The following is a 27,687-nucleotide window of genomic DNA, read 5'->3' on the forward strand; positions in this document are numbered from 1 at the left end:
CATTCAACATCAAATGAACTGTGTGACATACCTGGACTTTATGTTAAAATAAAATAAACTTTTTTTGGTTTAAATCAAGAAATTATATCTCAAGCCTTTTCTTGGAAACATTGGAATCACATAGAAGCCCTCTCTTTATGGTGTCAGGAATTGGCCTATATCAGAATGCTGGGACATTGTTGGAAGCCACTACAGGATTTTCCAAGAACACGTCACAATGAGTAAGCAGCAGCTAAAACATGGCTGGTGGTCACGCCAATTCAGTGGCCTTGTGGTTAAAGTGACTAACCTGAGACTGAAAGGTTGGGGGTTTGAACCTTGACTAAATCTTACCAAAGACTATAAAAATGTGTCTCTGCTTGGCACTCAAATTGGGGGTAAGGCCCTGTGATAGACTAGTGCCTCATGCTACAGGAGATGCTGTTATGGGTTGTGCAAAGGCTACTTACTTCACCATCACACATTTCAAGAGTTATTACGTTTAATTGTTCCTTACCTGCTGAAAAAAACAGCATTGACCAGCCTAAATTTCAAGCTGGTGCTGGTGACCGGCTGGTGCAGCATGTTCTTGCTCAGGGGTATTCAACTCTTACGCTGTGAGGTCTAGAGCTTGCCGGTTTTCTATTCTACTTGATAATGAAAAGCACCCACCTGTTGTGCCAGGTCTAAGGAGTTATTTGGTTAGAGGGGAACAATGAAAACAAGCAGTGGAACTTGCTTCAAGGTCCAGAGTTGAGTTTGAGGGGTCTAGCTGGCAAAACCATGGCCATCATTATCATATTTCCCAGCATGCTCTATTGCAGTTCGATTTGTTCGTTTTGTTTTTGTTTCAATATCTGTGTTTTTGAATGTACACTGATAGATTATGTAATCTTATGCTACACAAAGATAAATAACAAACATTTTTCTTAACTAATCCAATCTGTTACTTGGACTCACATGATTGTTTCAGTTAAGATGGTTTAGGTAGTCTTATTTATTTATTTGTCTAACAGGCAGTTATTCTGAATGCAGATTGTGTGTGAATAAAAATTCTAAGGGTTGGGTATTCCCACTGGCTGGATTCCAATAGGAATTAAACATCCCTTTGCAGCAAGTGTTCCAATAGGAATTAAACATCCCTTTGCAGCAAGTGTTCTGTGACTTGCATACCTGATGTGGCTACTTTATTCATAAAAAAAATGTGTCTCTCAAAGTGAGGCCTTGTGATAAATGTAATGTATTATCTTAAATAATTAAACAGCACTTTGGTGCTGGTTTTTCATTTGAGCAGCATAATGTTGGTACGCTGGTGACCTGGAGGTTTGACGTGTGATATAATGCGTCTTTCTCAGAGACCTGGTTGCTTGTTGCGTCACAACAACAAAGGAGAATTAAGGGGAGAATTCACGTGGTGGTTAGGAGAACTAACGTCAAAGGTTAGGATGATGTACGTCAAAGGTTAGGGGAACTAAAAAGACATAGGTTAGGAGAATTCTCGTAAAAGGCTAGATGAATTGGTTTAACGTTATAATAAATGTTCGGGGAAGGGTTAGCGAAAATGCTCCAGTTGTCCCCGATGCGCATCAAACATGCAACCTTTGGATTGCAAGACGGTCACGATATACTGTATGCTCGCCCATCCTCCCCGACCAGCCTCCCTCCCATCGTTTCTGTCTTAAGTAACCTTCTGTCGTTAGTAACCATACCAAATGTAACATATCATACTTATTGGAGGTGCAACGATTCACATAAAGTACAGAATGTCTGTCCAGTGAGTCCATTCAAGGGATCAGCGTGGTGGATTTGTTGAAAATATGCCATAGTCTGCAGTAAAACTTTGCAAGACCCTCAAGAAACCCTCAAGAGAGACCTTTTTTCTATGCCAAGTAGACAATCAAATTCAATCAATCGTATGCATTTATAAAGCCCCTTTGAAACAGAGCGGCTCTCCAGTTGGGCTGACACCTTTCCTGGTCGGAGGAATAAGGCAACCTCATAGAGAGTCAGACATAAGATGGAACTTTATTTCCAGAGGACATAATGAGATGGATGTGGTTCTGTACAAAGAGAGATGAGTGAATATACTGTACATAACAAACTTAGCATGACAATGAATGGGTCATCAGATATAATAGAACAAGAGCAGTAATAATATGGTCTGTATAAATTGATATATCAGTGGCATAAGCAAAGGACTGTATAGCACACAGCACAGCTACTATGAACAACTAACAATAGACAGATTGTAACTGTAAACAGTAAACACACAAGTTACAATAGTAACATCAACTCACTTCTGTCCACGCACTAAATCAGACATGTCCACTTGGAGTGGGGTGGCTGTGACCTGAGCAGGCAAGAGGACTGTCAGGTGTCCGCCCGCTAGCAACCACCTGACCCTAGCAACCTATCAGTGGCCTGGTCACAGAGGTTGCTGGGAATTTGGGGACCCAGTTTGGGGAAACCCCTAGTTTCTCTGGCACCGTCGGGGGGATGGATGGAGTGAGCTGTGTGAAGTGACGAGACTCACAGGCAGGGGAATCGGTAACACCTTTACATCAGCAGTTGTCACAAAGTGCTTTTAAAGTAAACCCTTGTAATATCATATTGAACATCGAATTATAGGATCTCTATTTAAGTTAAGAGATCCTAAAATTCTATGTTCAATATGTTATTCTATGGGTTTACTTTAATAGTATTAACTCTGCCTTCCTTTACCCTAAAGAGCAAACAAAAGCGAACCAGAGGCACATTGGCTATCACAAATCCCTAGAAGGAAGAGACCTAGAGAGGAACTCGGCTCTCTCCTGGCTGTACCTGCTGCATAGCCTATTCAGTGCTAGCGAATTTCATATTGTGTATCTTCCTGTCTCTATCTGATACAGTGCTGTCTCCATCTCAGAACCACGCCAGTAAACATCTCACTGTAAGGGGTCTGTCTGTTTCCTATATCTTTCACAGGAGGGGCTGCATTATTTCCTCTCCTTCTTATTATTTCACCTTTCCCTGACATTCAGGGATTATTGATGATGTCTCCTGTCTCGCTGTGCGGCCGCCCTTTGACCGGTGGACACGTCTTGTTTCTCGGCAGATAAATGAAAACATCAGAAACCCATATTGATTTCATAGCCAGGGACCAAGACTAGAAACGCTGTCAGGGGCATTTTGATTGTTTTCTCTCTTTTTTGAAACCACCTACTCTCCTCAACTGGCGAGAGTACTGGCTGCTGCACAGACAGAGAGAAAGAAAAACAAAATAAGTCATTAAATTATTAATTGGGCCAAGAAGGAGGGGTCAAATGAGTCGATGCCTGGTTTAATAGCACTCTGTGGCATTGTAGAAGCAAGGGTGAATTTTGGAGACAGCTCAGGTTATCTTTACTATCAGAAGTTCACATCACATCCTGGAGCTGAATGGAATGCAGCTTTATTGAATTTGTATCGAGACAGAATAAAAAGGCCACAATAAACAGGATAGGGGTTATCATGCTGTCAGTGGGTGGAATGGGGTTCAGGACAAATGCCCACGAGGGGCTGTTAAGTCCCCACCCAGTGTTGTTGTCTGTGAATAAAGACATGAGTTGCTTTACAGGTAACCTCGGATGAAGGAATGGTTAGGAACATGGCTAGGGAGAGGGACTGCAGTACTGGATCAGGTTTAGGGATTTAGAATGGAGATATTCAATTATTTCATTGAAAAGTTCTCATGAAAAGTATAAATAGGCTATTTTCAATTAATGGATTTGAACTTGAATTGAGCTCAGGGGCTCCTGAGGATCAAAAGCTGTGTTCACACAGCAGATTTGATTGGTCAAAATAGCAATTAGTGAAAAAAAGATCAGAATTGGGCTGTTTGTACATTGGTCTGTTTGTACACAGCCAAAGAGCCTAAGAGTAATGCATCTGAAAATGGTCACATGGCCACATCAGTGGATATTTCAATTCATCAATGGCAAGTGGCTAATTGTAATTACTGCCTATGATCCTTTTTTTGTGTCATTTTATTTCAGGAGTAATGTCCTATTTGATGTGGTGCATCTGCCCAAAACTAAGGCTGCGTTTAGACAGGCAGCCAAATTATATTTATTTAACCAATTAAGTCTTTTGACCAATCAGATGAGCTCTGAAAAATATCTGATGTGATTGGTAAAAATGAATGGGAAAAAAATATCAGAATTGAACTGCCTGTGTGAACGCGGCCTAAGTAGCTTTTAAGCAAGTGGTTAATGCATAATTACCTAACCTTTCGACAGATGACTAGAGAGACAACATATGAAGGACAATGACAAACTGCAGCCTTTTAATGCACCATATTCAATGGTCAGACATGACCGGATATAAAATAACAAACTTGACCGTTCCTCATTACCAACGGTTACATCTTCTCCAATATGTAATATCTGCATCAAGCCACATCTCCAGTCCTAGTCTCTTCATGTGGGCCCTGTGGACATTGTGGACTTGGGGAGAGTCACACACTGTTTAAGTCCGTTAAGATGAATTCATTCATGCCGTCATCCTCCCGGAGGCTCAGAGTACCTGGGGTCCATTAGGCATGATGCTTATCTCAGGGGGAAGAAGAGGGATGGAGGAAGAGGTTAAGGAGGGGACCACGGGGAGGTAATGGAGCTTTTGGAGTTAGCTTAATGCCTAGGATCAGAGAAATCAATGGAGAAATATCATTTGGACCCCTTCCACCCCCCCTCCTCGGTCTAAGTGGGTAGAGGTCAACGACAGTGAGGCGTCTGTCTGGTGAGACATGACTGAAGCCTCCGTTCCTCCACTGGTTGATCACACATGGGTCAGCAGTCCTGGATCTATGCATCTCTATCAGTCAGAGAGAATATCCCGGGGGCTGTTCCCGTGTGGTTTGCTAATGGTTGGCTGGTGACAGAGGGGGGATATAACCATCAATGCCAGTTCTTTTGTACCTTTTTCCACTGGTCTTGAATCCTTCCTCTATCATTAGGCTGTCTTTTGAGTAATTTTGCCATTCTCTTCCACAGTATCTCTAGCTGAAGACAATGTTAAAGCCAATGTGAAAAAATTCATAGGCAAGACATTTGGCAGGCACATGCACTGATACACTGACATAGTTAATGTGATAAAAAAAACAAAAAAAACTAGAACAAAAATGTTGATTGAATAAACTTGGCGTTTGGGCAGGAACAGTCCTTCATAGATAACTGGGGTCCCGGATGGCTCTCCTGGATCGGAACCGGATCTCAGACAGCTTAGAGTTGATGCCGGTGCCAATTTGCCCCTTCCTGGCCAATGGGAAGCGGGCCAGCGTGGCATCTGCGGAGGGAGAGAGTGACAGCACAACAACAATTGGAGGAGGGAGGACAACGCAGGAGTGAGGAACAGCCATGTTTTACTTTAACTGTACCAGTTATGTATCTTTCTAATGATCGAGAAAGTGAGTGTGTTGTTTTCACTTATCAATGAATGATCAAGTGCACTTGGGAGAAAAATACAATGCCAGGTGGTTGAAGGTTGTTGGTAAGGCTGTTGATCAGGGAATGTGTCAATAATACACGTACTATAGATGGCGTTTAGCTTGTGTGGGTCCAGGGCGGTGCGGTGGTTGGGGAACGTTGGTCTGCGGCTCCTCCCCCCTCGCAGGTTGCTGTTAAGCAGGGTGTCCATGTCGAACACGCCCAGCAACAGGGTGCGCGCCATCGCCGTGGGAGACTGCGTCTGATTGGCTGCATGCCAGGACCGCATTTCACAGAAGACACCGGAACCCGGGTATACCTCCACCTGGTTAACCTGCACAACCAATAGGGAGAGAGAGCAAATGTGGTCAGAATTAAAAACACATTTAGACCTTCATAACCTTTGGAGGAAGGTCTTTATCTGGAATGAACAGCCTTTTTCCTTACATGGCCAGTCCCATTAACACAGTGTGTCTCTGAGCATGTCCTCATCACAGGTAGGTTGGATGCTGAGCCACACAGAGAGCTGTGGAGGTCGTCGTTCTCAGTGATGTCACTCAGCTCCAAGTCTCCGTCCACACTGTGCTCACTGACGGCCATCTCGGGTCCAAAGTTGGACATGCTTTCATTCATGTCCTGAGTCATAGCTGAGCGGTTGGACATGGGCTGATGATGGAGTGGAGAACTGAACCCGTGGCCAAAGTGTCCTGACACGGAGTGGTGGTGTGTGTACGTGTAGCTCTCGCCCCTCCCTGTTGCCGTAGAGACCGCCTGTGGGGACACCGCAGGGTGGGGGGGCTGGTTGGCTTGGCCCAAGGTCTGCCACATGGTGGACAGCAGGCCAGGGATCTCTGGGGGATGACACCACAAAGAAAGAAGAAACATGCATGAGGGAATGTGATCAGTCCAGAGCAGTTGAATTATACAATTACGGATGAAGTCGGAAGTTTACATACACCTTAGCCAAATACATTTAAACTCAGTTTTTCACAATTCCTAACAATTAATCCTAATAAAAATTCGCTGTCTTTAGGTCAGTTAGGATCACCACTTTATTTTAAGAATGTGAAATGTCAGAATATTAGTAGAGAGAATGATTTATTTCAGCTTTTATTTCTTTCATCACATTCCCAGTGGGTCAGAAGTTTACATATACTCAATTAGTATTTGGTAGCATTGCCTTTAAATTGTTTAACTTGAGTCAAACGTTTCAGGTAGCCTTCCACAAGCTTCCCACAATAAGTTGGGTGAATTTTGGCCCATTCCTCCTGACAGAGCTGGTGTAACTGAAGTCAGGTTTGTAGGCCTCCTTGCTCGCACATGCTTTTTCAGTTCTGCCCACATATTTTCTATAGGATTGAGGTCAGGGCTTTGTGATGGCCACTTCAATATCTTGACTTTGTTGTCCTTAAGCCATTTTGCCATAACTTTGGAAGTATGCTTGGGGTCATTTTCCATTTGGAAGACCCATTTGCGACCAAGCTTTAACTACCTGACTGATTTCTTGAGATGTTGCTTCAATATATCCACATAATTTTCCGACCTCATGATGCCATCTATTTTGTGAAGTGCACCAGTCCCTCCTGCAGCAAAGCACCCCCACAACATAATGCTGCCACCCCCATGCTTCACGGTTGGGATGTTGTTCTTCGGCTTGCAAGGCTCCCCCCTTTTCCTCCAAACATAACGACGGTCATTATGGCCAAACAGTTATATTTTTGTTTCATCAGACCAGAGGACATTTCTCCAAAAAGTACCATCTTTGTCCCCATGTGCAGTTGCAAACCGTAGTCTGGCTGTTTTTATGGCGGTTTTGGAGCAGTGGCTTCTTCCTTGCTGAGCGGCCTTTCAGGTTATGTCGATATAGGACACATTTTACTGTGGATATAGATACTTTTGTACCTGTTTCCTCAAGCATCTTCACAAGGTCCTTTGCTGTTGTTCTGGGACTGATTTGCACTTTTCGCACCAAAGTACGTTAATCTCTAGGAGACAGAACGCGTCTCCTTCCTGAGCGGTATGATGGGTGATTGGTCCCTTAGTGTTTATACTTGCATTCTATTGTTTGTACAGATGAATGTGGTACCGTCAGGCGTTTGAAAATTGCTCCCAAGGATGAACCAGACTTGTTGAGGTCTATTTTTTTCTGAGGTATGGGCAGATTTCTTTTGATTTTCCCATGATGTCAAGCAAAGAGGCACTGAGTTTGAAGGTAGGCCTTGAAATACATCCGCAGATACACCGCCAATTGACTCAAATTATGTCAATTAACCTATCAGAAGCTTCTAAAGCCATTACATAATTTTCTTGAATTTTCCAAGCTGTTTAAAGGCACAGTCAACTTAGTGTATCTAAACTTCTGACCCACTGGAATTGTGATACAGTGAATTATAAGTGAAATAATCTGTCTGTAAACAATTGTTGGAAAAATTACACGCACAAAGTAGATGTCCTAACTGACTGGCCAAAACTATAATTTGTTAACAAAGAATTTGTGGAGTGGTTGAAAAACAAGTTTGAATGACTTCAACCTAAGTGTATGTTAACTTCTGACTTCAACTGTATATTGATTTTACTCATCCTCACCCTTCACTAGCATGTTATGTAGCCGTTGGTTTTCAGCTGCCATTTCGACCTTCTCTTTCTCCAGTTCCCGAACACGCAACCTGAGGAACTGGAGCTCTGTAGTGTGGGAAGGGTTAAATACGTCCATCTCCATCTTCATTGTCTGTGAAGGAAAGAGAAATGCAGATGGCTGATGAGTGAATGGTTTTGAGAGACACTTTCCATCTACTGTATTGTGTTGCCAAGATCTCTTATTTTTAAGTGATCTAGGTTGTGGCGTCGAACAGTCTTTAAATGGCTACAACAGAACAAAGAGGTTTCTGTACTCAGTGCAACAAACACTTATAACACCTCCCATCTATGGCTCTGTCACCTTCTTTTGTGACCACACAAATCTCGGGCTGTGAAGGTAATGGAATATTGGATGACGGTTATTGGTCAGACAAATTACCACGGTTACCATTATAAGGGACAGTTAGAAAATGACTGGTAGTGTCATAAACCCCCCCCACGTAACTAATATGATCACATCACCCTCCCTGTAGTGCTGTAAAAGAAATTGCACACCTTCCGACCCTCATTGAATTCATTCATGATTATGACCACAAATAATAACTGTAGTGACCCTGTGTTTATAAACGTGGATATCGACTTTGTCACTTCAGTATGCTTTTGTGGCACAGTGATGCCACGCCGGGTTACGGGCCAGAAGGTTGAGGATTCACCGACCACCACAGAGGGGCTAACTCTCCCTGCCTGTTTCATTATACTACGATCAGAGCCAGCTGCAGACAATGATCAGCTAGGGGAAAATCAGGTGTTCAATATGTTGATGCTATATTTATAAAATATATGTAACACATTTTCCACCAACAGGTTTCTGTGCCAAAGCACCATTACAACCAATAAGCAAAGCATAACTGCATACCGATTACCAACTTTGGGCTCTTCAACATCATGGTTTGCGTTTTCAACTAGGCCTGTGTCAATCGCGACAAAACAGAAAATACATCCCTCCCTACATGGTACCCAGTACCGAAGGCATGGCTTGACAATCTTTAAATGTCATTAAACTTTTAGTGATTTGTAACAGATGTCTCTTTCCATTCATTGAATGGCCTGTGCACAGTTTGGATGCTGGAATTATATTGGACTGGACGAATGTGCGCAGGTAGCCTACAGAAGACTTTTGAAGTACAAAAGTCTGATTAAAACATTGTGAGTGATTGTGTTTATGCCACACATAAAAAGGATAATACATTTTAAAAGTTAAATTACAAATATTTAGGCTATAATGAAGCATTCGGTTCTATGTGCGTGAGGAATAGGCACTCGGATTGGAGAGGAGGCCTTAAGCTTTCCTGAATAACTGGGCCTGGAGCATATTATTAAAGAAAGACTTGAGAATGATAATCCGCAACAGTCAGCACATTTTAGTATCAGAAGTATGAATATAGCCAGACTGGCCTGCTACTACCGTGCCTTTCTAGACATTATAAACTGTCGAGAGTAGCCCCACAACTGATCCAAATGGAATGAAACATTCAAATCATAGCGTTTTTGAGCTGTTAATCAAATGACACGTTCACTGCAGTTTAAGGCCTGGAGTACAATTTTGTGCTCACTTGAAAACAATAATAATGCAATTTTTCATTGCATTGTGGTGTTGTAGGCTAGTCTAGGTAGGATAATTGTATTGTCCCTAAACAAGATCAATAGGGGAGCATTTTGAGCTGTGTGTCTCATGTCTTCACTGTCCTTTCATGCGCAATGATGCACCTTCCTCTCCACTGCCCTGAGCTCCTCCCCTTGTTCTTGTGGATTTATATAGAAGATTGGTGAAGCTTCAATGATTTTATGTGTGCCAGTCTGACATTTAAAAAAGCAATAATTTCCTTAAAGGTTCTGTATATCATAAAGCTACCTCTACGTTTAAATGTGTCACCTTCGACAGACAATGGTGACAGACATTCACAGAAAGCTATGACAGACACGTATGAGGCAAGGACTATAAATAACAGCCTTTCAAAAACGCTGACATTAGCAATGTTCCAAAAAAAGCTAGGCAAAACAAATAATTTTATATAATTAATTATATAGAAAAACGTAGAATTCCCCTCACACAGAAACTAAAATGTCACTACCAAGGCTTTTATGAACATTTGATTAAAATTAAGTTTCATAGTTCTTAAAGTTATCTATTTTTTTCTCTCCACTATTTCAGGAAAATAAAATGCTGGAGATTATAGACGTTCCCCGAAGGAAAAAAAAAACCTAAATATTATAATCTGTCATCGCACTCATTAATATGCAAATTGAATCGTGTTTAGTCAATCATTTTACCGTGCAAGTTGGGTTGTTATATGCCACATCATATTTGAAGAGATGCAGAAAACATTACGTTGATGCATTTTCAATTTGAATATTAATGAAGTTTACATAATTTACCGGTTCCTGGGATTTAACAGGTCCTTGCATTTATTAGTGTACACAACAAACATTTCTACAATGCACTGCTTCAAAAAAGGCAATCCTTTTTTCCCCCAATCTTACATTTTTGATACATTTTCTATGGGTGGAGAATACAGAATAAAGCCGACACTACAATCATCTGTGGTGACTTCCATTGGATCAAGCCCATTTCAAGCACTTCCTACCTGGATGAACAAAAATAGTCATATGGTTTGCAGTTAGCCTACATGGACTAATATGGGAATGAGTGAGCAGCCTTCAACAAAAGGACATTTATATAATACATTATTATTCTATTAAATGATTTTCTAACATAACTTGGATGTATACACATATGTAAATATATGAGTTGATATCACCAGTCTGATTATCAGCAGCTTTCTCTAAGAGTGTCAAACCTAGGCCGCGTTCAGCAGGACACAATGGTTGGTGTGAAACATTTGAATCAACAGAAACGGTGCTGTTCTGAACAACCAATTGAAGAACACTGTGATTATGGCCACCCAAAGGTGATTGTGTTATGATTATGATTCATAGCTATTAAAATACCTTGCCCAAACAGTTGTTCCTTATAGGGAGATGGCTTTGTGAATAAGAGGCTTCTTCACCTGAGATTGGACTCTAAAGATGTTTGTAGATGTTTTTAAAGATGTTTGTAGTGTAACGGAGTTAAGAAAGTGCCATAAGCTCACTCCACTTGAAATATCTCCAATGTTGCTTTTGAATAGCTTAACTGGTTCGTATATTGTCAGATGGGCGGTCACGTGTGCTGGCGAGGCAGAGGACCCCAGGTCCAAGACGTGGTACGGACAGTTTATCCTGAGTTGTACTCAGAGATGGAGGAAGCTAATACTGCTAAGTTAGATCATTGCTGCCGTGACACGGATCCGCAGTTGGGCACATCTCAACGGCTGGGGTTGCTATGGAGCGAGTTTCGAGGGGGTGAGTGGAACCAAGGTACAGTAAGAATGTACCCCGTAAGCTAACTCCACAGCTTCACTACATAGGCTAGTTTCACAACATTCACCCCCCTTTGACCTATTCCCCCACGAGAGACCACCCCATGTTGGGCGCCATTGTCACATGCAATGTAACATCCATGAAGTTTTTTTTCTCGAAAAAGGTTTTTGTAAAACATGCATCTTTACATCAGATCATCTTCACACTTTCTCTGTCAAGCTAACTTTCATCACGGTCTATAAATCGGTTGCTCTCTTTTCATTGTCAGTATCCTTTATCTTTATGATGGATAATCATTTATTATACGTTATATATATAACATCTTCACATTTCCCGAAAAATGTAACGACAAGACACAAATGACAAAAATGTTCACCAATGTGGGCAATAACGCAATCCCACAAAATACACAACATGCGCAGCAGCAGAATAGCATTAAAAAAAATGGAGCATTATCCAAGCAGGTTGCAGGCCGCATGGAAGCCTTTAGCGTAGCGTATTTACTTCACACAAAATCGCCCAAAATTCAAAGCACGTGCATAATTGTCACTGCCGGATTGAACATGCTCCCTGAACGCAGTTAATAAACCTAACAGGAAACCCGTACAGTAAAAGTCTATAAAAGAACATGTGACTATTTGAGCTGTCATTGTGACTCTTCAGACAGTCACAAATTTGATAGCCAACTGACATTTACTCCTGAGGTGTTGACCTTTTGCACCCTCGACAACCACTGTGATTATTATTACTTGACCCTGCTGGTCATCTATGAACGTTTGAACATCGTGGCCATGTACTGTTATAATCTCCACCCAGCACAGCCAGAAGAGGACTGGCCACCCCTCAGAGCCTGGTTCCTCTCTAGGTTTCTTCCTAGGTTCTGGCCTTTCTAGGGAGTATTTCCTAGCCACCGTGCTTCTAAATCTGTGTTGCTTGCAGTTTGGGATTTTAGGCTGGGTTTCTGTATCGCACTTTGTGACATCTGCTGATGAAAATGGGCTTTATAAATACATTTGATTGATGGGCCTATGCACAATCCACTTCATAGACAACTCTGTCACAGATATAGTCTGTTAACAAATCAGAAGCATTAGGGGAAATTATATCTTCTCCTATCCCAAAGCCTAGGCTATTTTCCTATCCAGTTCCAATCAGACTGAAAGCCAAAATCCTTACTCCTGTCTGGCCTCAGGGCCTGGACAGCTTGCTATCATCGACGGAAAAATGAATTCCCAAGTTTATCAAGACATTTTGCAGGAGAATGTTAGGCTATCTGTCTGCCAATTGAAGCTCAACAGAAGTTCGGTGATGCAACAGAACAACGACCCAAAACACAGAAGTAAATCAACAACAGAATGGCTTCAACAGAGAAAAATACACCTTCTGGAGTGGACCAGTCAGTCCTGACCTCAACCTGATTGAGATGCTGAGGCATGACCTCAAGAGAGCAGTTCACACCAGACATCCCAAGAATATTGCTGAACTGAAACAGTATAGTAAAGAAGAATGGTCCAAAATTCCTCCTGACTGTTGTGCGGGTCTGATCCACAACTACAGAAAATGTTTGGTTGAGGTTATTGTTGCCAGAGGGTCAACCAGTTATTAAATCACATACCCTTCCCACCCTGCACTGTGATTGTTTACACAGTGTGTTCAATGAAGATGAAAACGTATAATTATTTGTGTGTTATTAGTTTAAGCAGACTGAGTTTGTCTATTGTTGTGACCTAGATGAAGATAAGATCACATGTTAGGACCAATTTATGCAGAAATCCAGGTATTTCCAAAGGGTTCATATACTTTTTCTTGACACTGTATATAGTACCAGTCAAAAGTTTGGACACACCTACTCATTTCAAGGTTGTGCTTTATTTTGACTATATTCTACATTGTAGAATAATTGTGAAGACATCAAAACGATGAGAACACATATGGAATCATGTAGTAACCAAAAAAGTGTTAAACAAATCAAAATGGTGGTCCTTCTGTAGCTCAGTTGGTAGAGCATGGCGCTTGTAACGCCAGGGTAGTGGGTTCGATTCCCGGGACCACCCATACGTAGAATGTATGCACACATGACTGTAAGTTGCTTTGGATAAAAGCGTCCGCTAAATGGCATATATTATTATTATTATTATTATATTAAAATATATTTTATATTTGAGATTCTTCAAAGTAGCCACCCTTTGCCTTGATGATAGCTTCACACACTCTTGGCATTCTCTCAACCAGTTTCATTAGGTAATCACCTGGATTGAATTTCAATTAACAGGTGTGCCTTGTTAAAAGTTCATTTGTGGAATTTCTTTCCTTCTTAATGCGTTTGAGCCAATCAGTTGTGTTGTGACAAGGTAGGGGTAGTATACAGAAGATAGCCCTAATTGGAAAAATACCAAGTCCTTATTATGGCAAGAACAGCTCAAATAAGCAATGAGAAGTGACAGTCCATCATTGCTTTAAGACATGAAAGTAAGTCAATCCAGAACATTTCAAGAACTTTTGAAAGTTTCTTCAAGTGCAGTCGCAAATACCATCAAGCGCTATGATGAAACTGGTTCTTATGAGGACCACCACAGGAAAGGAAGACCCAGAGTTACCTCTGCTGCAGAGGATAAGATCATTTATTTTGCAACCAAAATAAATGGTTCACAGAGTTCAAGTAACAGACGCATCTCAACATCAACTGTTCAGAGGAGACTGCGTGAATCAGGCCTCGAATTGCTGCAAAGAAACCACTACTAAAGGACATCAATAAGATGAAGAGACTTGCTTGGCCCAAGAAACACGAGCAATGGACATTAGACTGGTGGAAATCTGGCCCTTGGGCTGATGAGTCCAAATTTGATATTTTTGGTTCTAACCACCGTGTCTTTGTGAGGCGCAGTGTAGGTGAACAGATGATTGAATGAGTAGGTGTTCTAAAACTTTTGACCGGTAGTGAATGTAAATGTGATATTTCAGCTTTTGTAGTTTTATTTTGGCAAAATATATAAAAAATCTGTTTTTGCTTGGTCATTCTGGGGAATTGTATGTAGATTAGTGAGGAAATAAAACCATTTATTACGTTTTTAGAATAAGGCTGTAACGTAACGAAATGTGGAAAGAGTCAAGGGGCCTGCACACCCCGAATGCACTGTATACACTTCATGGCCAAAAGTATGTGGCACCTGCTTGTCGAACACATCATTCTAAAATCATGGGCATTAATATGGACTTGGTCCCCCCTTTGCTGTGACAACAGCCTCCACTCTTCTGGCTTTCCACTAGATGTAGGAACATTGCTGCGGGGAGTTGCTTCCAATCAGAAAGAAGAGCATTAGTGAGGTCAGGCACTGATGTAGGGCGATTAGGCCTGGCTCGCAGTCAGTGTTCCAATTCATCCCAAAGATGTTCAATGGGGTTGAGGTCAGGGCTCTGTGCAGGCCAGTCAAATTCTTCCACAGCAATCTCGACAAACCATTTCTTTATGCACCTCGCCTTGTGCACAGGGGCATTGTCATGCTGAAACAGGAAAGGGCCTTCCCCAAACTGTTGCCACAAAGTTAGAAGCACAGAATCGTTTACAATGTCATTGTACCGTATGCTGTAGTGTTAAGAGTTCCCTTCATTGGAACTAAGGGGCCTAGCCCGAACCATGAAAAACAGCCCCAGAACATTATTCCACCTGCACCAAACATTACAGTTGGCACCATACATTGGGGCAGGTAGCGTTCTCCTGGCATCCGCCAAATCCAGATTTGTCCGTCGGACTGCCAGATGGTGAAGCGTGATTCATCACACCAGAGAACGTGTTTCCAATGCTCCAGAATCCAAAGATGGTGAGCTTTACACCACTCCAGCCAACGCTAGGCATTGCACATGGTGATTTTAGGCATTTGCACGGCCAAGGAAACCCATTTCATGTAGCTCCCAAAGAAGCAGTTATTGTGCTGACGTTGCTTCCAGAGGCAGTTTGGTAGTGTGTTGCAACAGAGGACAGACAATTTGTACGCGCTGTGTGCTTCAGCACTTGGCGGTCCTGTTCTGTGAGCTTGTGTGGCCTACCACTTTGCGGCTGAGTCATTGTTGCTCCTAGACGTTTCCACTTCACAAAAACAGCACTTACAGTTGACCGGGGCAGCTCTAGCAGGGCAGAAATTTGACGAACTGACTTGTTAGAAACGTGGCTTCCTATGATGGTGACACGTTTAAAGTCACTGAGCTCTTCAGTATGGCCATCCTACTCCCGACGTTTGTCTATGGAGATTGCATGGCTGTGTGCTCGATTGTATACACCTGTCACCAATGGGTGTGGCTGAAATAGCAGAATACACTAATATGAAGGGGTGTCCACATACTTTTCTATATAAAGTGTATACATATACAGTGCATTCAGAAAGTATTCAGACCCCTTGACTTTTTCAACATTTTGTTACATTACAGCCTTATTCTAAAATGGATGATATTGTTTTTCCCCCTCCTCAATCTACACACAATACCCCATAATGACAAAGCAAAAAAAGTATATATTTTTTAAACATTTTTGCAATTGTATTAAAAACAAAAAACAGAAATATCACATTTACATAAGTACAAATGGAAATTACAATATTTTCTAAATTATTGTTTTTGTGCTCAGCCAGGCCTTTCCTTCGAAATGGCTATCCGTGTTTTGACCTAAGGGACTTATTGAAATGTACAGAATGGTGACCTGGAGGAAAAGGGCAAAGGGTCATGCTTTTTCAATTTCAGTCAAGGGGAGGGTTAAGTATTTTTTATATCTAGTCCAGGGGAGGGTTATGTAATTGATTAAATGTTTTAGAATTAGTTGCTTATTAGGCTATAGGCCCAATGCCGCCCCTCATCTCTGATTCTCCATAGGCTATCGAGTGTGGTCTCAAATCAAATGATCCATAGCCTATAGGCTACGAAGTGCATGCTCAGAGAAGCACAGGCAAAGTTATATTTCTAAGATTGGTGCTGGGATGGTTTAAATTAAACTAGGCTGCATTACACACTGCAATGGATATTCCAACCCTGAGCCCCAGCCTGCTCTGCTTTGTGTATGCTGCTTAACCAATGGCTGTACTGTGTAGGGCTACGATGGCATTTCAGGAGGAGAGTGAAAGGATTCTTCCAAAAGTATATTTGATTAGGTTCTGTTCAGTTTGAGAAAGAGAGCACGAAGATGAAAAGGAGGACCAGAGGTCAACTTTGATAGCTTGCTGCTACTATATTTGAATTGATTAAAAACAATATGTTTCTTTCCCATGATGTATTTTTCAGAGTTATATACCTCACAATAAGCCAGACTCGAGTAACTTACATTGTGGTGCTGAAACTTGAAGCAGCAGCCGCGGCACAATCAATTGGAAATGGACAGCTCATGGTGCTGAAAGTAGGCAAAGTCTTTACTAACAACAAGAGGGCTTTGTGTTGGAGCCTATTTCTTCCCTTTTAAGAAATAAGAGGTACACCTACCTGTTTGACAGACGAAATTAGGCTATAGGCTGCTATAGCCATAGATTTGTTGGTCAATTCCACCACCCACCATGCACTCTTTAAATAGTCCTTCACTGACACAAACGTAGGCTGTTAAGTTAAAACAATACTCAAATTGAGGGGGTATGAGAGGGTATGCAATAGGCCTAACTTTTATTGAAGAAAATGGCAAAAAAAAAACATGTTAGCTTAAGATTGAGAAGAAAATAAAAACGGATACAATTATATAAAAGTGATCTAGAACGGTGCTTTGGTCCGCAATGCTTTATGCTAGAAACAAGCTTTAAAATACCTGGGAAAGACGTCACTCCGATGCATATGAGGATATCATTGTTTAGTTTCTTTGACATTCAGAGGCCGACTTTGCTTGTGAAGTAATCTAATTCTGTCACTATCAATTTATTACGCTATTCACTTACTGTACAATAGAAGATGTTTAAACCCAGACAGCTTTTAGGGAAACATGTGTGACCTGCTGTTGTTGGGATAAGAGTAGGTTAAGAGTAGAGTAGCCAGCAGTTAAAACTAAAACATTTCTAAGTAGTTAGGTCCACTATGTCTGGGGTGGAAAGGTAGGCCTAACTTCTGAAAGTACAGTAGTACCATGCTCAGATTCCTAATGACGTCTCAGATTTAATTATTTGCAAACAGGGACAGTTTCGTTGCAAACAAGATACACAAATATGGCATTGGAGAAATATGATAAGATGAACTCTCTGTCCATTCTTAGTCTGTAATTCCGGCAATTAGTGTTGTGTTAAAAAGAGATCCAGCTAATATGTACAATTATGAGAATTGCATATCATCTATATAAAAGCCCATTTTTTTCTGGGACATGCAAATACGATGATAGATTCATGCAAAGCTTTTACTATAAAGGAGATCTTTCCAACCCTACTCCTGTCCACGGTTGTTTACGAACCCACAACCTTCTAGCCCGCAGCCCTGTGAACTATCAAAATTCCCACGTTGCAATTTAATGCTAACAGGATGAAGAACAGATCAAACTGAATATCTAAGGCTCTGTCCTGTCCAATAAGTGAGAGTAAACGGTAGACATGTTATCTGCTATCCACTTTGCTTTAATTATTATTTTGGGTATAGGGGAGGGTCATTTTGTATTTTTTCAAGCGTTCAGGGAGGGTAAGGTCAAATCCATTTTGCTTAAGGGAGGGCTGATGTTCTCCATGTAACCCTTATTATAAGTAACGTTCACTCCCTAAGACTTACAAACTCACAGGCTTTTGTTAATATGTTCAGTCTCCCCAAAAAGCATGTCCATTTTATCTACAAATCCATAATGCTTCTTATTTTCTTTATATCTCCAACATGACAATATGTATAAGTCCTATCTTTGGGATATACACTCCCCCCAAGGGGTTCTATAGACACACACATCAAAAGTTGAATTTCTATTTTGTGAGCCATTACAGTTTTTCTCAATCGTATACAAGCATTTTTTGGAACGATGTTGATTTTCAAAACAGAGACCACAAGACACAGATCTGTGTGGCCTTTTTGCAAGACAGTAAATGCATTTAAAAAATGTAGATTAGTTGCCTTCTCAAAACATAAATACATTCATCAAAAGAACCTGACAGCCTGCAAAAAGATGAACGCAACCTCGAGTCCAAGCAGACAAAACAGAAAGTTAGTCTGTATTTTAAAAACCCCAGTAGATCCAATACATTTTCTTTGCAGTCACTAAAATGTGATGATCAAAATTGGAAATACAAGTATCCAAAGGTGCAGAATTATGGGCAATTACTATCATTTGAACTATATTCCACCAAACACTGTTATACACATCAAATGTTATTCCTGGATTTTGTATATTTTTTTAAGCATATTGTGTGCAGGATCCATTACATGTAATCTGTATCATCACAATACAATTCCATGTATTTAATACACACGCTGGTTTGCTCATAGTTGTGTACACTTTCCATTGGCACAAAGAAACCCAATCCACAACAGAAATAAGACCAGAGTGGAAGAGGCCACGTTAAGCACATCATTAATTATTAAACCCTTACACTCGTGGAAATTGGCCTAAACGGATAGGGCTAAATTGAAATGCTTCCTACAGAAGAAATATAGAAAGCATATGCATAACCATAGTAGCAATTAAAAGGGAAAAGTATTAGACTAAAGGTGAAGACAGAACAGTTCACCTGACAAGACTGAATCCAAACAGTACACTATTAAAATTATGTGCATTTGACATTTTACTGTACGCCGCATTTGTTAATAACAAAATACTCTGGAAACATTCAGTAACATGATAAGAATATTCTCTGAAAATTTGGCGTAGGTGCAACATAAGACCATAAAATTGCAAGGGTTTGAGTGAGAGGTCTAACTGGTGTTTCAAAATGGCCACACACCTCGCCAAAGTGTGCACAGTTCCTAAGTAACTTCAGTGCACTTATGACTCAAAGAACAGTCTTAAAAGATATGTTTTTGTTGTTGTTGCTTTCCTAGCTGTGCCATTGAGGAACTAGAGCAAGCACACTTGTAGTTGTTTGGAACACAGCCCTTCATCCCGCCTTTACACAATTACTGTTGTTTAAAAATCACAAAACAGTCCATTATAAATCGCAATCTGGGTTAGGTGGGCATAATTTGAAAGCTTGTTCAATTGCCAACATGACTAGCTAAATTATACAATTATAAAAAAAAACAATTCATATCGGAGTTGTCCCTGTTGAAATCCGAGACGTCTATGCATATTCATGAGGCTAGCATAGCATCACATTCTCCATTGAAAACAAGTGGTTGCAGTCAACACCCTCATCAAATATTCAAAAAAGTATCCAAATAACAAGATGCATCCACCACTCCAAAAAGAGGAATAGGCGGGAGCTTGAGAGCCTGTCATTTCGCTAAGTGGACTACAAATCCCATTGTTAGGGCGGAGATATAGGCATCTCGTCATTATATCCAGTATCTCTGGGATTGTTTGTCATTTGCAGCTGACAGTGCAGGCGACTACCGACTGACTGATCTACAAATCACCTTACACTATAAATAACTACTCATTATTATTTGTAGATCAGTCAGTCAGAATTGACCAATGATACATTACGGTTTGATCCTCTCGAACATAACCACTGACACAACTTATATGAATTCAAACTTGAGTTGTGTGGTTTGATGAATTCCATTCATTTTGCCATTGGGCACAGCGAGAGAATGACTAACAAAATCAATGAGGGCCTCCTTGAGATCAAATCCATTTGTATTTGTCACATGCACCGAATACAACCGGTGTAGACATTACAGTGAAATGCGTATTTACAAGCCCTTAACCAACAATGCAGTTTTAAGAAAATACCCCCCCACAAAAAAAAGTAAGAGAGAAGAATAACAAATTATTAAAGAGCAGCAGTAAATAACAATAGCGAGGCTACATGCAGGGGTTGCCGGGAAAGAGTCAATGTACGGGGGCACCTGCATCGAGGTAATATGTTGATGTAGGTAGAGTTATTAAAGTGACAGGGCCCCTAGGCAAGTGTCCTGCGCGCTCGCTCGGTATTCGGCCATGATTACTATACATTTAGATAGCTGGTTAGATTTATTTACCAACCTAAAAATTGTTCGCTGACATGACTAATCGAATTCCTAAAAAATGTGTTTTTGTTGTTTTATTGTCAGCGGCCCACTAGAGGCTGCGGGCATAAGCGACGTTGGCTAGCCGAATAGAATAGATTACATTGAAGACAGCATCACTAGGCATCCCATTTCGTATTACTCTTTGTACAGTACCGAGACAGCTGACCGCAAGTGTGTGAATGGTCCATCATAACAAAAGCGAGGTGGTGGATTAACAAATATGAAGCTGGTCACCTGCAGTAGACACTGAATGAACACTATTAGCATAGGAATTATAATAATTTAGGATCTCTATGATGAACACGTTATATGTAGTAAACTGTTTCCAAATGTGACCAAACACACTAACGTGCAAGCTAGATTGTGAAATTACTTGAAGTACTGAGGGAAAACAGTCTTACTCTATTATTGCCAATGCTAGCCGTCTCTATTCTTTGTTGTAGGATCATGCATTCGTGATTCCGCTCCACCTCACATTTAGACGGCTGTGATTCCGGCATTTCTTGCATATTATCACGCGAATATCTAATGCGACTTGAAGTTATATTCCTTAAATGGTAATGTATCCGTTTCCAAATGCAATAGTCGCGTATTTGCTGTCAACAACGGACGTTATCAAAACATTGAAAGTGAAAGCAAGCACGCTGTAAAAAATAATAATATGTCCGGTGTTTAAAGCGATAGTTTCCGGTATGACGTCACGTGCAATACTATATCAAAGCGTTTCTCAAATGTACTGTCTTTGACTGTATTCCTTTTCCTTCTCCAAAGGTGCTGTTTGTAGTATACATTCGTAGTATGATTATGTCTGGTACAATGTGTGTATATATTTTGCAATATGAAACTGCGCAATGGCTATTTTGGACACTGCCAGGTACTAATTGATAACAATAATATGGAAACAAGTAGGACTCCATTCCTCAGTCATCGAGACTTTCCAAATGTAAATAATGGAGATCCCCAGCAGTTGTATGCCATGAAATTCTTCCCCTTAAAACCAGAAGACATACTGAACATCCCAAGTATGATTGGTATATGATACAGTTGTAATAAGTCATTTGACCCATTCATTTGACGTTGTCAATTCTAGGTTATGTTGTGCTAGCTTATGCACACAGCATCATCACAGAACAGCATCTTGTGCACTATCCTGTGATGATGCTGTGTGCATAAGCTAGCTACGAGCTAAGGTTATCTAACATGGACTATTTTTGTGCCTGGCTGGTTACTGGTCAGTTGACAAAATGTGCTGCTGTTTTATATAAAGTCCTTGTGTGTACACAAGTTGTATTAATCTTAACAAAATGTACTATCACCTGCTGGGTTATAATTTATAACCAACAGCTTCACTACAACAGCCCTACAGCATGCTCACGTGAACATGCAGTTCACACTGTCACCCCCCAGTGCAAGCCTGTGACAGATACAGTACATTGAAGCCAGATGGTCTGGCCTAGCTCTCAAGAACAGAGTACCACAGTAGTATAATACCCATAAAACCTAGCGGTCAAACAGGGAAATGGTTCCAATTGTTTTTCCACCACTCATTTTTCCCATTGGAGATTTTAGAAACACTTAAAATAAGGGCTGTGTTTTGAGTAGGCTTACTGTAGCGTGACGTTTCGATAACACTGTAACCCCCCCCCGGCGGGACTTAGAGATCATTTGTGGTGCGGTACCCTGCTTCACCACTTCATTGCTCCAGACCATTGCAAGGGGGAGTTAGAGCACTGATTATGCTTTTGGGTCGCAAGGCGCTACTGTGTCTCTAACTGACAATGAATGGGCGACATAAACCAAATAGAAACTGATACTTGTGCACTTACTTACTAAAACTGTTGTTACACTAAGATTTTTATTCTAAGAGAAACTTAGACTACAATTAAGGTGTGGAAATGTTAGGATTATTTTGCCTACTCCCGACCAGTCACGTTGTACTGTGCCCGAGTGGCGCAGCTGCGTTGCTACAGATGCTGGTTCAGTACCCATGCCGGCCGCGACCGGGAGACCCATGAGGTGATGGTAGGATTTTGGTTTCTGTCCCTCTAAAAACATAAATAAATCATTCTAAATAACAAACTTGCTTAATTTACAAATTTCGTAACAATGTCTCACCCCATGTTCAAGAATGGCCTTTTTCTCACTCACTTGAGGTTGTTGGAAAACAAAATCATCTCCAAATGATCTTTATTTTTTAAACGAGCCATAGAAAGTTGGCTGCAATTTCAGTTTAATCCACCAGAAAAGACAGAACAAATAATACAACAAATATTGTGGTTAAACTCAAATATACTAATTGATAAAATGCCCCTTAGATATTAATTTAGAAACCTCCAATCCTCTAAATGTAATTATTGACAAAGAGTCACGTCATTGAAAAATATATTTTTAAATATACTGTAGGCCTACCGTAGGCGACATGAGTCTCCCTCGTCCTCCATTTGGTAAATCCGACCACAACTCTATCCTCCTGATTCCTGCTTACAAGCAAAAATTAGAGCAGGAAGCACCAGTGACTCGGTCTATGAAAAAATGGTCAGATGAAGCAGATGCTAAACTACAGGACTGTTTTGCTATTACAGACTGGAACATGTTCCGGGATTCTTCCGATGACATTGAGGAATACACCACATCAGTCACTGTCTTTATCAAAAAGTGCACTGAGGACATCGTCCCCACAGTGACTGTACGTACATACCCCAACCAGAAGCAATGGATTACAGGCAACATTTGCACTGAGCTAAAGAGTAGAGCTGCCTCTTTCAAGGTGCGGGACTCTAACCCGGAAGCTTACAAGAAATCCCGCTATGCCCTGCGACGAACCATCAAACAGGCAAAGCATCAATACATGGCTAAGATTGAATCATACTACACCGGCTCCGACGCTAGTCAGATGTGGCAGGGCTTGCAAACTAATACAGACTACAAAGGGAAGCACAGCCGCGAGCTGCCCAGTGACATGAGCCTACCAGACGAGCTAAATCACTTCTATGCTCGCTTCGTGGCAAGCAACACTGAGGCATGCATGAGAGCATCGGCTGTTCCGGACAACTGTGTGATCGCGCTCTCCGTAGCCGACGTGAGTAAGACCTTTAAACAGGTCAACATACACAAGGCTGCGGGGCCAGACGGATTTCCAGGACGTGTGCTCCAGGCATGTGCTGACACAGACATTTTCAACATGTCCTTGATTGAGTCTGTAATACCAACATGCTTCAAGCAGACCACCATAGTCCCTGTGCCCAAGAACAAAAAGGCAACCTGCCTAAATGACTACAGACACGTAGCACTCACGTCCGTAGCCATGAAGTGCTTTGAAAGGCTGGTAATGGCTCACATCAACACCATTATCCCAGAAACCCTAGACCCACTCCAATTTGCATACTGCCCAAACAGATCCACAGATGATGCAATCTCTATTGCACTCCACACTGCCCTTTCCCACCTGGACAAAAGGAACACCTATGTGAGAATGCTGTTCATTGACTACAGCTCAGCTTTCAACACCATAGTTCCCTCAAAGCTCATCACCAAGCTAAGGATCCTGGGACTAAACACTTCCCTCTGCAACTGGATCCTGGACTTCCTGACAGGCAGCCCCCAGGTGGTGATGGTAGGTAGCAACACATCTGCCACGCTGATTCTCAGCACTGGAGCTTCCCAGGGGTGCATGCTCAGTCCCCTCCTGTACTCCCTGTTCACCCACGACTGCATGGCCAGGTACGATTCCAACACCATCATTAAGTTTGCTGACGACACAACAGTGGTAGGCCTGATCACCTACAACGACGAGACAGCCTATAGGGAGGAGGTCAGAGACCTGGCCGGGTGGTGCCAGAAAAACAACCTATCCCTCAATGTAACCAAGACTAAGGAGATGATTGTGGACTACAGGAAAATGAGCACCGAGCACTTCCCCATACTCATCGATGGGGCTGTAGTGGAGCGGGTTGAGAGCTTCAAATTCCTTGGTGTCCACATCAACAACAAACTAGATTGGTCCAAACACACCAAGACAGCCGTGAAGAGGGCGTGACAAAGCCTATTCCCCCTCAGGAAACTAAAAAGATTTGGCATGGGTCCTGAGATCCTCAAAAGGTTCTACAGCTGCAACATCGAGAGCATTCTGACCGGTTGCTTCACTGCCTGGTATGGCAATTGCTCGGCCTCCGACTGCAAGGCACTTCAGAGGGTAGTGTGTATGGCCCAGTACATCACTGGGGCAAAGCTGCCTGCCATCCAGGACCTCTACACCAGGCGGTGTCAGAGGAAGGCCCTAAAAATTGTAAAAGACCCCAGCCACCCCAGTCATAGACTGTTCTCTCTACTACAGCATGGCAAGCGGTACCGGAGTGCCAAGTTTAGGACAAAAAGGCTTCTCAACAGTTTTTACCCCCAAGCCATAAGACTCCTGAACAGGTAACCAAATGGTTACCCGGACTATTTGCATTGTGTCCCCCCCCACCCCTCTTTTATGCTGCTGCTACTCTGTTTATCTTATATGCATTGTCACTTTAACTATACATTCATGTACATACTACCTAAATTGTCCCGACCAACCAGTGCTCCCGCACATTGGCTAACCGGGCTATCTGCATTGTGTCTCACCACCCGCCAACCCCTCTTTTAACGCTTCTGCTACTCTCTGTTCATCATATATGCATAGTCACTTTAACGATACTTACATGTACATACTACCTCAATAAGCCTGACTAACAGGTGTCTCTGTATGTAGCCTTGCTACTCTTTTTTCAAATGTCTTTTTACTATTTTATTTCTTTACTTACCGGTTACTAGTCCAACGCTCTAGTGGTTAGAGCGTTGGACTAGTAACCGAAAGGTTGCAAGTTCAAATCCCCGAACTGACAAGGTACAAATCTGTCATTCTGCCCCTGAACAGGCAGTTAACCCACTGTTCTTAGGCTGTCATTGAAAATAAGAATTTGTTCTTAACTGACTTGCCTAGTAAAATAAAGGTAAAAAAAAAAAAAAAAAAAAAAAAAAACCACACACATACCCCCACCACCATTGGTTAGAGCCTGTAAGTAAGCATTTCACTGTAAGGTGTACGTACACCTGTTGTATTCGGCACATGTGACAAAAAAAACGTTGATTTGATTTGATTGCAAAATATGACCTTTTCACTCAAGACAGGATAAAATATTGCTTCAAGGTGATAATAAAACGTGTTTTGTGTTGTTACTTTTTCCTCATTTTGTTTCACTAACTTTATAGCAAGTCAAGCTAGCTTGCTAAAAGCCAAGATCAAGTTTCACTTTTTTATGTCACTTGCACAGGTACAGTGAATTGCAAACTCAAAACCCAACAATGCAAAAGTCAATAACAATGTAATACTAGCAAACAATACATGAGAAATAAGAAGAAATATTAAGAACACAATCAGTAAGTAAGTAAACATACTATACTGAGTCAGTTCCAATACCATATTTACAATGTGCAGGGATACTGGAGTGATGGAGGTAGATAGGGGTAAGTTGACTAGGCAACAGAATATAAGATGAACAGAGTAGCAGCAGCTTGCATGTAAGTGGGTGTGCGTGTGTAGAGTAAGTATAAATGTATGTGCATATTATATGTGAGTGAGTAGATGATGGAGTGAGTGTTTATGGCCTGTGAGTGTGCAGAGAGTCAAAAAAGATACATGGTTAACTCGGATAGTCCGTGTAGCTATTTTGTTAGCTATTTATCAGTCTTATTGCTTGGGGATAGACGCTGATCAATAGACTGTTGGTGTCAGACTTGTTGTACCGGTTGTTGTGCAAAAGCAGAGAGAATAGTCTTGGGTGGTTAGAGTCTTTAACATTTTTCCGCAGCTTCCTTCCTCACCGCCTGAAATAGATGTCCTGGATGGCAGGGAGCTCGGCCCCAGTGATGTACTATGCTGTCCGCACCACTCTCTGTAGCAGCATGCGATGGAGGGCGGTGCTATTGCCATTACCAGGCTTTGATGCAGCCAATCAAGATAATCTCAATGGTACAGCTGTAGAACTTTTTGAGGATTTGAGGGCCCATGCCAAAGTTTTTCAACTTACTGAGGGAGAAGAGGCGCTGTCGTGCCTTCTTCACAACTGTGTGCGTGTATTTGGACCATTTTAAGTCTTTCGTCATTTGGACACCGAGGAACTGGAAGCTCTCGACCTGCGCCACTGCAGACCCGTCGATGTTGATGTGCTTGCACTCCATTTCCTGTAGTCCAAGATAAGCACCTTGGTCTTACTAACATTGAGGGAGAGGTTGTTACTCTGGCACCACTCTGCCAGGTCACTGACCTCCTCCCTGTAGGCTGACTCATCTTCGCCGGTGATCAGGCCTACCACCATCGTGTCTTCAGAAAACGTAATGATGGTGTTGGAGTCGTGCGTGGCCACACAGTCGTGGGTGAACAGTGAGTACAGGAGGGGACTAAGCACACACCCCTGTGAGGCCCCTGTTTTGAGGGTCAGCGTGGCAGAGGTGATGTTGCCTACCCTCACCACCTGGGGGCGGCCCGTCAGGAAGTCCAGGATCCAGTTGCAGAGGGAGGTGTTCGGACCCAGTGTCCTGAGCTTGGTGACAAGCTTTGAGAGAACTATGGTGTTGAATGCTGAGCTGTAGTCAATAAACAGCATTTTCACATAGGTATTACTCTTATCTACGTGGGTGAGGGCAGTGTGGAGAGCAATTGAGATTGCATCATCTATGGATGTGTTGGGGCGGTACGCAAATTGGAGTGGATCTAGGGTGTCTGGGACGGTGGAGTTAATGTGTGCCATAGCCAACCTCTCAAAGCACTCCATAATTACAGAAGTGAGTGCTACAGGGCAGTACTCATTGTGGCATGAACAGTGGTGACCCGTCATTCAGGGCAGGTGGGGCAAACAATATGTAAAAAATAATGGTTTCTTTTGTGCTTTCTTGAGTAAGGCAGCTCCAAAATGCAAGTGTTTCAGCCTAGCTCAATGCTTCCTGTGGTGGGGCAGCTAGCAGACAATACGGAGCATAGGATTTGGTAATATTCTCTATTGCACTGTGATTGTCTCAGTGTTCTGTCACTCATAGGGACACTGTCACCGCAGAATCTACAGGGAGAGCTCGAAAATTCAAACTCCTTCGGTGCTGCCATACATTTACAATAGAAGTGCCCATCCAAGAAGGCTCAAGGTCATTGGCCAGA

At 41.9% G+C, this 27,687-nt stretch overlaps 2 protein-coding genes across 2 annotated transcripts in view; one reads left to right on the forward strand and one right to left on the reverse strand.

Annotated features, from left to right (window-relative positions):
- The window catches only part of LOC118401088 (serine/threonine-protein phosphatase 2A 56 kDa regulatory subunit delta isoform-like), a 633,889-nt gene that overhangs the window by 535,280 nt on the left and 70,922 nt on the right, over positions 1–27,687 (forward strand). The gene's annotated exons all lie outside the window — the stretch shown is intronic.
- LOC118401219 (uncharacterized) lies at positions 1,981–21,175 on the reverse strand. Its single transcript, XM_035798547.2, has 5 exons — positions 20,915–21,175; positions 8,007–8,148; positions 5,868–6,271; positions 5,526–5,754; positions 1,981–5,280 (listed from the first exon to the last, which is right to left on the reverse strand). The coding sequence occupies exons 1-5, from the start codon at positions 21,020–21,022 to the stop codon at positions 5,159–5,161; spliced, it is 1,005 nt and encodes a 334-aa protein (XP_035654440.1). The 5' UTR covers positions 21,023–21,175; the 3' UTR covers positions 1,981–5,158.

Source organism: Oncorhynchus keta, chromosome 2 (genome assembly GCF_023373465.1).
Source record: "Oncorhynchus keta strain PuntledgeMale-10-30-2019 chromosome 2, Oket_V2, whole genome shotgun sequence".
NCBI lineage: Eukaryota > Metazoa > Chordata > Actinopteri > Salmoniformes > Salmonidae > Oncorhynchus > Oncorhynchus keta.